At 38.3% G+C, this 13,200-nt stretch overlaps 1 protein-coding gene and 1 non-coding gene across 6 annotated transcripts; both read left to right on the top strand.

Moving 5' to 3' along the window:
• Nucleotides 1-919: 919 nt before the first annotated feature.
• Nucleotides 920-8,846, top strand: LOC111322048 (uncharacterized). 5 transcript variants are annotated; one of them, XM_088735644.1, is made up of 6 exons: nt 920-1,029; nt 1,474-1,518; nt 3,299-3,406; nt 3,778-4,173; nt 4,453-4,698; nt 4,898-5,275. In XM_088735644.1, exons 2-6 carry the CDS (start codon nt 1,479-1,481, stop codon nt 5,044-5,046), a joined length of 939 nt encoding a protein of 312 aa, XP_088591770.1. In that variant the 5' UTR covers nt 920-1,029; nt 1,474-1,478; the 3' UTR covers nt 5,047-5,275. The 5 variants fall into 5 exon arrangements, with proteins under 5 accessions (XP_088591770.1, XP_022780819.2, XP_088591754.1 ...); XM_022925084.2 differs by lacking the exon at nt 4,898-5,275 and adding an exon at nt 7,922-8,846 and having other exon boundaries at nt 921-1,029; XM_088735628.1 differs by lacking the exon at nt 4,898-5,275 and adding an exon at nt 7,922-8,846 and having other exon boundaries at nt 925-1,029; nt 1,478-1,518.
• A 3,899-nt stretch (nt 8,847-12,745) lies between these two features.
• On the top strand, nt 12,746-12,817 carry Trnaq-cug (transfer RNA glutamine (anticodon CUG)). Its single transcript has one exon. It is a non-coding gene; the product is annotated as a tRNA-Gln (tRNA).
• The last annotated feature ends 383 nt before the right edge of the window (nt 12,818-13,200 follow it).

The following is a 13,200-nucleotide window of genomic DNA, read 5'->3' as shown; positions in this document are numbered from 1 at the left end:
GAAATCATGGGGCAAAGTGAGCGAACAAGCGCGCATTCTACGGGCTAAGGGAATTTCTGAGTACCCAGACATACGGCCCTCAGAAAAGTGTTTAAGTCGGAAATGATACAGAAAATCATTATTGAACATTTTCATAAAATGGAGAAATCAGTTGACTGTCGTGAATTTATTTACTGGTGGGTAATTTTGGTATATACTTGACCAATTCATGACCTACCCGCTAAGAAGGCAAACGACCTGTTTGGGATCAATGAGCTTCACTGATTTTGTTTTTTGTGTTTTCACTGACTCTAAGTTCACTTATGGTGAAATACAAACACAGTTCACCTAACCTCAAAGCTTGAAAAACTACCGAGAATCGAAAATATTTAACAAAGAAGAGGAGATGGTAAGACCATTCTGCTGAAACTCGCTTAAAAAAAAATTAAAAATCAGAACCCGTCGTTTGTGTCAAAAATCGATGACTCTCAGTTGTTCAGTCTACGATGCATTTCCTTAGAACTCTATAAGTTTCACCAATTGCGTTGGTCCTGTAAGTGTGCTGTTTCATTTTGAAAGATTTTCTTACTTGTTTGAACGAAACAAAGGCGGCCACTTCAAAAATAGAATTTGACTGGTGGTGTCAACAATTTGTCGCCTCTCGATGGCTGATCGGGTGGCTGGCGAGTTAACCTGCCGTGCAGGATTATGAACCCCCGATACCAAGCTACGCGAAATTGCAAGAGAAAATCAGAATCCCTGAATTATTTTTCGCGATTGCAAAATACACCATTCCTTCTTTCGTTGGTAAATGTGCTTTTGAGTGGGATTTTCTCTATCTGCGACCGTCACCTTTTCTGTCATTTTCTGTGAAATATTCATGGAAGGTAAGTGAGAGAATGCCCGGGTCATGACTTTGGAATGTGTAGTTGATTAAATAAGACTCCCAGATAAGACACGTCAAAAAAGAATACCAGAAACTTGAAGGCCATATTGGTTCAATCAAGAAAATTCGACGGGGACTTTTTAAGGGTTTGGTTGTTTTACAAGGTAAGAAAATGGCTATCGTCTTCGAGTAGCGTTTGTATATTTGCCACACGAGGCGCATTATTTTGGACAAGTCTTGATTCAACCTGTCTTCTACCTGCTACAAGCAGCCGTGTTTTTCTTTGTGCAAGTCTTGGCGGTTATAGAAACAAGAATTTTCCACTGACGTAACTGTAGGTTGTACTTAACCTCTCACTCTCTGGGTCTTGTAAGAACGCAGGTAGCAACCCTTGTACTCGATACGTCCAAACAGCTTGATTATACAGCGTTCAAAGGACGACGGCAGAGGGGCAATTGTTAGTCAATATTTATCTTAAACTTCCATAACATTTTTATTTTTCGATTAGTTATTATAGACCAGTTGATAATTAAGTTTTGTTTTTTGTTTAACAGCAAAACATTCTCTTTTCGATATAAACAACTTTTAAATTTGATGTCTTTTTTAAGGAAGGATGGAGAGACTTGTCTTCCTTATAGCTTTAACCGTCGGCGGTGAGTACTTTTCACGTTTTTATACGATGCTTGGATTATCCATTTAACAATTTTTGTCCCGGGTACGATTTTCAACTTGTAACAACATATGTCTGTTAAAAATTTTGTTGAGACGACATTGCAGTCGCCTTAAATTCTACAGAAGACGATCAATTGTTAGGTTTTTTTCCTAATGTTTACGATATGTCTGTTTGATCTATAATAATAAGTGAGTTAGGCAAACCTTTATATAGTCCCTGACTGCAAACCTTTATATAGTCCCTGACTGACATGGCCTTATGTCAGTCATCGATGCCCTGAACTATTAGAATACTGTAAAATGGAGCTATAACTAAAAAAAATTGCAGTTCTGCGTGAAACTAATAGTTTAATATACGAGGCCATAGTGTAGAATGAGTGGCAATCTGTATCGGTGAACAGCCTAACGTCTGAAGCAGAAGCCTTCATAAGCTAACCTGTGCACTTATTAGCAAACTCACGTGAGGCAATACACATGTATATTGTTTTCTTGAATTTAATCACAATATTTACAATACTGTTTTTCTTCTCTGACAACTTGAAAACGCCGTCAACCTTAGAGGTTCCGTCTTGACTTTGTCTGGATACCTGCAGGTCATATAGAGTTTGAATGACACGAATCTACTGAAAAAGTTAGGGGTTGTAGCTTCCTGAAGGTTCAGATTAATTTCTGTTCAGCCAAACTGAGCGTAGATGTTGTTCACCTGGAGTGAGCTGCGTTAATTGTAATCTTGCGCTCATATGAAAAACATCCACCAGGAAATCAGAATGGGTGCATCTGATTTGAAGCTTTAAGGCACAGATGAAAATAGCCACAAATTGATTTCGCGGAAGACTCTTTTGGCCCCAGATTATAAAAATAATTAGCTTAGTGGAGCTGATGTGTATGTCTCGAATATATTTTTGACTATTATCAAAATGGTACGCTCCACCATCTATTTGTTTCTTAGGTGACGCAAACACAAAAATGCTTGTTATAACAAACTGTTTGTTTGTATGCAGATTTGTGCAAAAAATGGCTTTGTTTTTCATAACAAGAAAATTATTTCTTGCAACAGTTTACTGCTGGAAATAAAAGAAAAAAAATTATTTGCGGTCGGAAGCCAAAATCATTAGCGAATGATTTCATGTTTTCAAAACAATACCGATACCTGCTTCTGAAAATCACGTACCGTGACGTGATGGTCAAGTCTGCTGACCTTCCCAGGTCGATCAAAGACTCACTGAAGACAGGATTTTACCACTTGACCTTTCAGAACCTGTTAAACTTCTAAAAAATAGAATTTTAATGGATCTAGCAATCTCAGGTGTTAATATGAGTTTGGTCTTAAAACAAAACTAAAACAAAGATATGCAAAACAGATGTGTCCTTTAGACGTGAAAAAAAAGCTATATCTTCTAAAACATTGAAGAGGAGTCAAAGTTGAATGGTGGTTCTCACTTATAAAGTCAAATTAAAGTAGATGAAACTATGAGGCACAGAGGCTGATAAGATATAGAATAAAACAGAGATTTTTACAAAAAATTAGCGCCAACCAGGATTGATCCCACGGTCACTAAAGCGAAATATATAAAGCCTACACTTTCTATGTCAAGTCCCTATTCCGAAAACTTGTAGCCAACAATCCAAGCACTCCTTCTGAAAGGCTGTAAGCAATACACCGCTTTGAAAATTAAGAAACTGCTCTTAAATGACCATGTTTCTTTCGGCACTGAATCCCGGCCGATGTCCAGCCTATTCTGACTGTGGGTTTCTTGACAGGTGCATTGGCTTCTTGTCGGCACCCAAAGCCAGGCCAGTTTTTGTCCAAAAAGGAGGGAATCCCCAATTACGTAGACAGTCCATCGTCAGCCGACTTGGCAATTGACAGTAAGTATAAATCCACCTATCATATCTACGTCATCCTCCCCTCAAAAATACATTTCATGTCAGTCCAACCAATGATTGTGGAAAATGATGAGGGTGTAGGTGCAGTGTCTGTTCTAGGGTTTCTCATTGATGTATCGCTCTCACAACAAATAGGAACATGCTATGCCTGGAAAAATTAGTAACTGCTGGAAAACTTAAAGCTGCTTTCGAAACAATGCACGTCGAAGAATTGTGGTGCAGCTCTTGATTGGGCACTCATCAAGGAAAACAATGGGAAATTATTTTCTCTTGGTGCTCGAAGCTTATAAGAACGTTTTTAGCAGCTCTATCAGAGTAATTACTAATGACTATTTTCCTGTTTGCGATGAAAGAGCGCCTTGTGGGACACCTTCAGTTCAATGCTACCAAAGGCAGTGTGGTTGAAGACTCCTCTGGTTATGCCAACAACGGCATCCTTCAAGACGGTGCCATTGTGGTCAACTTCCCTAAGAGCAAATGTGGAAATGCAGCCTATGTCTACTGTGGGGACATTCTTTTCCATGGGGACACCTTCCAGGCCAAACCCAGAGAGGGTGTCACAGTTGCCGCTTTCATCAACTTGAAGGACATCGAAGGCAGCCGATCTATCTTCGATACTATTGGTATTAGTCATCAGTGCGGTCAGTTCCACTTAGAGGTGAACTATGGCTCTGTGCGCTGGTTCCACAGGAATGAGACTCAGCACATAATTTTCAGCGTCACCGCGGAGGGAAAGCAGGTGCCAAAAGGTATGCAGCTTTCTTGTTAAAGCAACATTGCTTCCCTAGAACGGATTTTGTTCTCTCTGCACTATTTCAGCTGGTAAGGCAGTTATAGTGCCAATACGCATGACCTTTTTAATTCTGCATTTTTGACCAAATTAAAGGAAAACGCTCCACTGACAAGTCGGAATTTGATGTACGTTTTTTTGTCTCTTAGTGTAGAGTTATGACCTTTCGTTTTTGCCTCTTAAATTTTCTTATGTCATGCTTGACTAATCCTTCTTTTGTTGTTTTCTCCCTTTCTAGATAAATGGACCCATATTGCGGGAACCTACGACTCCGCCACAGGCAAGTCCAAGATCTATGTCAACGGCGAGTTGCGTAACATGACAATTGGTGGAGGACTTCTTTCAAGAGACTGGCTGTCGAGAGCTGGAATTGGTGACCACAAGGCTGGCCGTCCACTGATGGGATTCATCGATGAATTCAGGATCTATAACTACGCTCTGACCAAAACTGAGATCGAGGGTTTGGCAAAAATGTGCCTTCCAGGTATTTTCTAAATTAATTACATCTCTTACTTCCATGTACTAAATTTATAAAATGTTTGTTCGCACACCAAAATCGGTCACACCAAATGCAGCTCTTTTGGTTTTCCTCTTTAACCCACCTTCATAGTTTGCTTTCGCTTCCGGTAGGATAATTCAATTATGTATGCATGTGCTCCCGTTAAATAAGTCTTGTTTGAAAGGTATTATTCCACAAGCGGAGCACAAACTTCTCGACAAACCATCGAACCTCAATGACGATCTGGAATTAGGAAGTAAGGCAAATGAATTTGGGCAAGGAATCAAGTCTCATCAACCTCAAGAAGAGTCGGTTGAAGAAGCTATTCTTTGAGATGAACGACGAGAAGATCACGACTTGCTGTTGAATAACACTGACAATCATGATTGTATGACGTTACTCATGCTCGATACTGCATTGAAACTCTCTAAAAGCTTCATGTGATGGCTAGCTTTTACTTTACCGTTCTTTTTGTTATTTGTTTATTTATTTGTGAGTGTTTTTTTTTTCATTTTCTTTGGCGGAAAGTACCAGAAAATTAAAAGCTTTCACCTGTACGCAATATTTTTTGGAGAAACTTGATTGGGCTTTCTTGAGAGACGTCAACGATACGCCGGCATAATAATCATGGCCATGGAAACCTTTCCATGCAACAAACAGAAGATACAAATCAGAGCATGGCAGATTTAAAAAACCACCTCGATCTGCGTCTTATTATAGCGGTGTATAAAATACATGATAATGAGAGCATTTCTGTTCAAATCGAGTGTAAATTAACTTATTCTTCTTTAAGACCATAGTTTTCTTTGATGCCGATCAAGTTTAAATCAGGTTTCATTGAAGTATATGATAAAAGGCTATACGTTCCGCTTTCGGATCCGATGTTTAGTAAAACAATCAACTTGGGAATAAGCCCGGGAATGTTAGTCATATCGATACACAGTATTTTTGTTTTCGATTGCCATTATATTATTCGGTTGTGTTTTGTTTGTTGACTAAAGCGAGGATTGATCTGGAATAATCGTAATTCATAAAATTGTTAAGAAAGGAATTCACATCAAACAGCCTTACATACATACATACATACATACATACATAGTTACATACATACATACATATGTTAATTGCCGCTCCCCATGGGGGCTTTTCAGGGACAATTCCCACCCAGCAACCACCCCAGGGAAGGACATCCATCATACAGTAATCTCGTGCATGGGAAATTAACATCTCCTACCCCTAACCCTGCAGGAAACGGGACCTCCATTCATTCGTCCCTATCCGAGAAGACTAGAGTATCTAACCCATTTCTTAATAGAAAGGTAGCATATTCTTCTCACTTGTTTTAAAACCTTGAGTGTTGGTCCGGCCGGGCTCGAACCCTCGACCTCCCGCACAACAGTCCAGCGCTCTATCCATTGAGCTAACTGGGAGGCGGAAACCTTCGGCTACTTAACCTTAAAAGGGTGACGCTGTCATCGAGAATATCTAACCTATTTCCAGGTGTCCAATCAGGAACCTCCTTTGTTTGAGAGACAACGCATTCCGAGCGAAAACGGAAAAATTTTTGGTTTGATTTACAAAGATTTTTGTTTGCTCAAGAACTACAAGGATATTTATTACTTACTGGGCATACCGGTTAAATTTCCAAATTTGAAACTTTTAATTGTCATATCAACTGGAAGCAACTGAAATTAAGATATTTACCTGACCGAGAACCGAGATATCACACTCACTCGGCTATCAACATCGACAAATAAAACAAATACAATGAATTAAATGCAAGATTGCAATATTTCCACTTATAGTTGAATAGACTGAATCTGGCAAATAGGGGTTTCATCTTGGTTTACATCTTAAACAGAGAAAACTGGAATAGGCAGCCATTAATGGGTTCAAGATGCTTGCTATGTCAACCTTTATTTGGCCTTATCAGCACCTAGTCTAGTTTTATCCTTACTTGAAATAATTTGATGCTTATAACATTATGATACTTTGTACTTTAGGCACATTTTCATGATCAATTCCATGGGAAAATGTTTCAAAATTCGTTTTTCATTGTGGTTATCAGAAAAATTGGAAAAGAGCGAACGCTAAGGGGAAAGAATGTAGCGGTTTAAATCATTGTAACGGTGGCCAAGAGAGAAAAATTTTGGCCACGATGTGCCTGTCCGCCGGGCCTCACTCAAAAATAAATTCGAGTCAAAGGTTACCCAAATTTACAGTGATATAGCTGACCTTTCGTGGTATTTAAATTCAAAAACGTAAATTTTTCTCAAAGGGCGTTTTCAATTCCCTATAGTTCGGATGAAATACTAAAACTTCTACTCACTTGAGAACGATTTACCTAGTTACGTAAAAAGCTATTTTATAGAAATCTGACATTTTCACTTGTTGTAATCCTTGCTTTCACCTTTAAACCAGTTTTGTGGCATTTATGAATTCTTTTTTTGGTGAAAGATATTACTAAACAGGATCTAACCTGCCTATACACCGGTAGTAATAATGGAAAGTAGCGAGGAGGGAAAAGGCGGTTAGGCATCATCATCATATTCTTATAGTATGGGTGGCATGTTTGAAACCTTAATTACGCAATTGAATGGACAAGAATAAGTGTTTCTGTTACAGTAATGCTCGTTGAGGTCGTTGTTTCTTTGTTTCTCCTTGCTGATTACTCCAGCAGCCCGTGACCATTGATTGATGTTGTGACCCAGATAATTTATGATGTGATATCTGACCTATATGAAATATGGTGTAATATCTGACCTATATTGCTTATTGCTTCTTGCAGCTTCTTGCTGGTCACTCTAGTACCTGATGTCAGCAATGATTCGTTTTTAACGACCTATATGATATGTAATTTGATACAATTTGACATCTGACCATATCTGAAATATGTTGCGATATCTAACCTATATTGATTATTGCTTCTAGTAACCTAGTAACCTATATGAGGGTTGACTTAAGTTTTGCGACCCATATGATATGTAATTTGATATCTGACCTATATCACTGGTGTGATATCTGACCTATGATAATTGAGCTTTTGGTGCTCTTTGTTGGTTACTCGGGCGCCTTTGGACATTAAGTGTTGTGATATGATCTACATGATATCTGATTTGATGGATAATTTTTGTAGGAAATGGCGTAATATCGGACGCATATCATTCATGATATGATTTCTGATATATGAACTTTGTTATTGTTTCAGGTGGTGGTGCTGCTGCTGGTAGTACTCCAGCCCCAACTGCAACCCCACCCACCTCCGGCACAACCCCGAAAATTTCCGACCAAATGAGTCACGATGCTGAATTCGCACGCAAGGCTGGGAAACATTTCAAGTTCCCCCAAGAGGAGTCTGTGGAGGAAGCCGTGCTCAAAAGGTCCCCTGTGAGAGGATCACGCGGCGTTGATGTGCTGTAAACAAAAACAAACAAACAATTTGAATGAACGACGTTACTCGTGAACTTAAGCTCGATACTATCCAAGCCGGGTATCGAATAGAATTGGAATATTCTCTCGTTTGGACTTAACAATGTTTGAAAACCCAACCAACATGTGAAAGGAGACCTTTCTTTGTATTTCAAAGGGCCCTGTAAGTGTGGTTTTAAAACAAAGGATGTAACATGACATCTAATCAAAGCCTTGTCAAACCACGTACAACTATCGATTAAATGCTTTGTACATCATGTTCATTCTTTGGTGTTTCTGTCACTTACATTGCACCTTTTGCTGTCACTCATAAATGGCGTGCAACATGATTGGCGGTTTAACTTAGTGAGGTCAAACATTGGTGTAATATTTGCTAGGGAATACGAGTCTAGAACCGGCACTGAATGACTTATGGATACATACGACCTGTCATGGGTAGTTATCTCCCACTCATTTCTAGTTTTATGGCCAGTTTATGAAACACGGCTTATGTTTTCATGTAAGGAACTAATGTACAAATTGCTTGTAAAGTTATCTGTGATTTTTCATTGTGCTAAATTATCTCTCCTTTCTATGATACTATTTGGTTTTCTAGGCTTGATGTAAGTACAAAGAAACAATTGAAGGAAAGCTATGTTTTAAAATTTGAAAGAAATGTTTGGATGCCGAATAGCTAAGAAATAAACATGGGCAGTATTACGATATATCATATGTAGTCCCATTTTATCTTCAACTGCACAAGGGCTGGAACCTTTACTTTAATACCTACCTGACGTCAGTTTCTGTACATTCGATTGGTACTGAAACCCGTCTTTGGTGCGATTCCCAAGCTTTCAAAAAGATCTGCCGTGACACGACACTATATTCGATTTGCGGAAACAATTCCTCAATCTTCATCCAAAAAAAAAAGAAAAAAAAATTAAGTATTTTTTTCAACGCAATTCCTTAGCATACTGACACTACAAGTTTTATACTTAAAGTAGGTTCAGAACAACCCAACTTTTACGATAAGTTATGTTAGCTCTGAACTAACAGTAAAGACTTTTTCAGAATTGGTGTCGCTAAAAAAATCACAACTACAAGGTAAACCTTCCCTCTAAAAGGAGACCTTCTTCTTACCTGAGGTTGTGTTCATGGCCTCCTAACTGAACGAATTCAATTATCCCAGTGAACCCTTGGTGAACCTTTGTTATATTTTACTTCAGGGCACCCTCAGGTTTCCAAGAAGAATAGACGTATTTAGATCTTCTTTGACGCTGATAGAATATGCCTTATTTCGTTAGTAAATATAATCTTCTTTTAATAAAAAAAAAAAAAACGCCTTTTAATAGGCCCCAAAATAGAAATATTCTGTTCGCAAGAAGTCTCGGCCATCCCATGTTGCAATGGCCAGAAATCTGGATTCTGATGGAATGCTGCGTTCTTAGTTCAAATCATGGTTGGACTTGACTGATCATTATGTTTTTCATATAGCTCATAGCCATTAACTTTCATCTCAGCTTTCAGTTTCGTTTTTAGTTCTAAATTTCCATATAGATGTTCTGGTGACTGAACCGGTATAAGTGACTGAAAATCCCTTGATGTACAGTCAACGAAGAAAGCGGATGATTTGCTTCGTTTATCAGTATCTGCATGTAAAGTGAAAGCTTAGAAATTTTCCCTGTTGCAATTGTCGCGTGTGAGGGTTTGTGCATAGAGATTGGCGGTGTGTGTTTCTTCCAAATGATACAAGAGGCGTAAACCCTTGAGTAAAAATCAAAGACACGGGCACTGTTGAACCCCAAGGTCCAACAGTTCATGAAAGAAAAAAAGCAACTCATGCGTTCATGAGTCTTCATCATTTGTGTGGAAAGTGATGACTAATCATTACGTAGTGCCTAGTAATTCACAGTGTGAAAAGAAAGTGCAGTTTGGGTGTTACGATCCCTCAATTTGCTTTTTTTTATTCTTTTTCATTTTGTAGGCTTATCTTAGGATACCCGAGACAAAAACGGAGGACAAAATTGGTTAACAAAATCGTTCATGGTTTAGGACTTGAAACGTTTTTGAAAAAGTAAATCTTGAAATTCAGCCTTTACTGCTGTGAAGGTAAATCATATGTCATGAGGAACTTTTATGTAGGTTTGCTTTTTCTATTGTCAGCAGTAGTCAATTCTTCAAATGGCCTTTTGTTTAAATAACTCAAGATTGAACTGATATTTCGTTTTTTACACCGGGACATTAAAGGTTTTTTGAACTGATCTGTCGGGTTCACAAGTTAACTTTTTTGCGTAGGTGTTATGCACCTGTTGTGAGCACACGAAACTGCTGATTTCCAACACTGATGAATTGGCCTAAGGCGTGAGAGCTTAGAAAACTTAGACAAAAGGAGTTGACTAAAAAATCAGCATAAAATATCCCTTTTCCCCTCTGTGCATCTTATATCGTGATTAAACCGGGTCCAACTTTCGTCTGATAAAGCTTATCAATAATTACAGAACGCGACGTTTTGAATTTCTAAAAAAAATTCTAAAAAATGTTACATTAAAACTGTGATTTACTGATTACTTAGTTTACGAAGTTAATGGGCAGCTCACGCCGTTAAAACCTATAGATTTCATTTGTGCAACTAGGAAAGGTGCAAAGTATCTGGTACGTTAACGTTATCAAATTACAACGACGCGGTGATATTTTGAATTAGAAGAACTGTTTCTAGTTTAGACAAAATGTTTCCGTAAACTTGATACGTGTGAACACTGTCCTATAACATACCCACCAATACTTACCTTTCTTTAAAAGCTCTTAACTAAAAAACGGTTAGCCTCTTTCACTGCTTTCACCTCAACCCTGACTCTGACTCTAACCCTGTTTGACCCCCAACCAGTTCCTTAACAAGTTTTCAAAAATGCTCGTGGCTGGTATCCTTTTCTATTACTGCGTAAGTGTTTTGCGTTTCTTAAAAGATGAAGATTTTTTTTTTAGCTTTAAACGACAATTGAAAAGGAGGGGACTGATAGAAAAGTTCAAGTTTTTGGTAAGAACAGATCGATGAACCCTAAGCTTTATGTTCGTAGTTTCAACTGCTATTCTTATCCTAAAAGGGGAAATGACTCGAGCTCTATTCTCGTTAGGCAATAAATAATGTAAAGCAACTCACAGCGCTTATTTCTTCGGGTTCTATAACGCAAAGGGCTTCAGCTCTCATCCCTAATCACTGATTAACACAACAGGCATCACAGACGCATAACCAAGGCTTTGTGCTTCAAGAAACTCCGTGATCAAAAATAAGAAATTCTGGGAGGGGACAATAAAAATTAAATGCAAAAGATTTTCCAAATTAATGAAAGAGAACTGATTTTTTTTTCAAATTTACTAATGGAGTTTGCATATGAACTCCACCTGAAAATTAAAATCCTCAAGCATAATCTTTAACACTTGACGGTTAGGTAGAACGCTGCCCGACACAGCCAATAGACGTTCCACCGAGTCAGCCTTGGGCCTTAGTTGTTCGCCTGTCAAACCAGACATTATGCAGCTAGCTTTTGCACCTTAATGTTAAATGTGCAGCGATAGCATGCGTTATTAGTTTAGTTTACGTTCGAACGATCTTCCTTACTCGCAATCGGAAAAGCGGCGTAAAGAAGTGAGAAACCATATTACTTTCTTTCACTTAATTTAACCGTTGTGAGCCACAAAAACTGCCGGATGAATAGGAAAAAATGAATAAAGGGGGTAAGTTTCAAAAGAAGTGTGGTGCCGCGTCGGTGGGGGTGTGTAACAAGATAAATTAACCTTCAACTGATTTGATGGTGTAAATTAGCCACCGTAAAGAGCTCAGAAATTCTTAACGGTGGCCAACTTACATTATAAACTTAGTTGGTAATACCAAATTATCTTAATAGGGAAAGGCTGAATACAATTCTTTTCAAAATCTCAAAAGAGCTGCTTTCAATGATTCCATCCACCATCTCTCCGCGCTCGTTGTTCCGTCTTGGTCAGCGGTTGTCGTTACCAATACAAACATGGCGGCGAGTCATTGTGTTAATTTGAGCGCGTTAAAACATCTCAAACCCTCCAGCAGAACGTTAATATTGATTTTATTTTAGGCTGCCAAAACTAGCCATCATAGAATGATTTAAGTTAAGCTAGATCAGGAGTTTTGATGATCTTGCACGGGTGAAAAATGGAGGCAAAGATGGCGAATCCGAGATCGAGTGAATCATCATTGTTTCGGGTACTGGTACTTTGTATTTTTAAGTCTAAGATATTCAAAACTTTAAATTTTTCACCTGGATAAAATTGGATCTATAGTCTTAAGATCTTTCAGTACAATACTGCGGAGGTGGCTTGTTCAAAAACCTATCCACGATCTCCGGACCATCACATTGTATCATGATTGATACAGTCGCTGTACGCGAAAGCGAATTTATCAATTATGAAATCAGCTAGGAAAGTAAAAGTAGAATATAATCTATTAGGATGGGAGCTGGGTTTCTGAATACTTCTTGTGGTGATTATTATAGAGCATTTAAGAAAGAAATGTGGTTAAATTCAGTTAGCTGTGTGAGAAGCTTCGTATAAATACGATATTAATATTTAAATTTTTCGTGTGAAGAGCAGCGGTGGTCCCATGGTGTAATGGTTAGCACTCTGGACTCTGAATCCAGCGATCCGAGTTCAAATCTCGGTGGGACCTTGTTTTTTTTTTTTTTTTCCCCTCACGATTTCATTTTTCTTCTTTATCTTTCTATTTCAACACTTAATGGCATTATTTAGTCGTTTCTTTTTTAATTTCACTTTTTTCATCATAAACTAATGCAGCACTTTTAGCTTTTCATTTCAGAAACGATTCCCAACTACAGCTTCACTATCTCCGGTCCATCCCTTTCAGCTGAAGATAAATAATTCCTTTTAAGTTAAAATTAGATAAATTCCTCGTCTTAATGATAAATACACCTGATTCAACGGTCGAGTAATGAGTAAAACGTCCGTGCATATAACATGCTAAACCATCGAATAAGGGTTTATTATTCCACTCAGTTACGTACGTTATTTTCCGTATTTTGGCCTCTAGTTTCG

Source organism: Stylophora pistillata, chromosome 1 (assembly GCF_964205215.1).
Source record: "Stylophora pistillata chromosome 1, jaStyPist1.2, whole genome shotgun sequence".
Classification (NCBI taxonomy): domain Eukaryota; kingdom Metazoa; phylum Cnidaria; class Anthozoa; order Scleractinia; family Pocilloporidae; genus Stylophora; species Stylophora pistillata.
The sequence above is the reverse complement of the archived record's forward strand: the minus strand, read 5'-3'. Positions and strand labels throughout refer to the sequence as shown.

What these genes read in the sequence shown, in the direction of transcription:
- LOC111322048 (XM_022925084.2), top strand. Translation starts at nt 1,479, where the DNA reads ATGGAGAGACTTGTCTTCCTTATAGCTTTAACCGTCGGCG. An exon ending in AGCCGACTTGGCAATTGACA is followed by an intron (nt 3,407 to 3,777) that starts GTAAGTATAAAT and finishes TTGCGATGAAAG; the next exon opens with AGCGCCTTGTGGGACACCTT. An exon ending in GGGAAAGCAGGTGCCAAAAG is followed by an intron (nt 4,174 to 4,452) that starts GTATGCAGCTTT and finishes CTCCCTTTCTAG; the next exon opens with ATAAATGGACCCATATTGCG.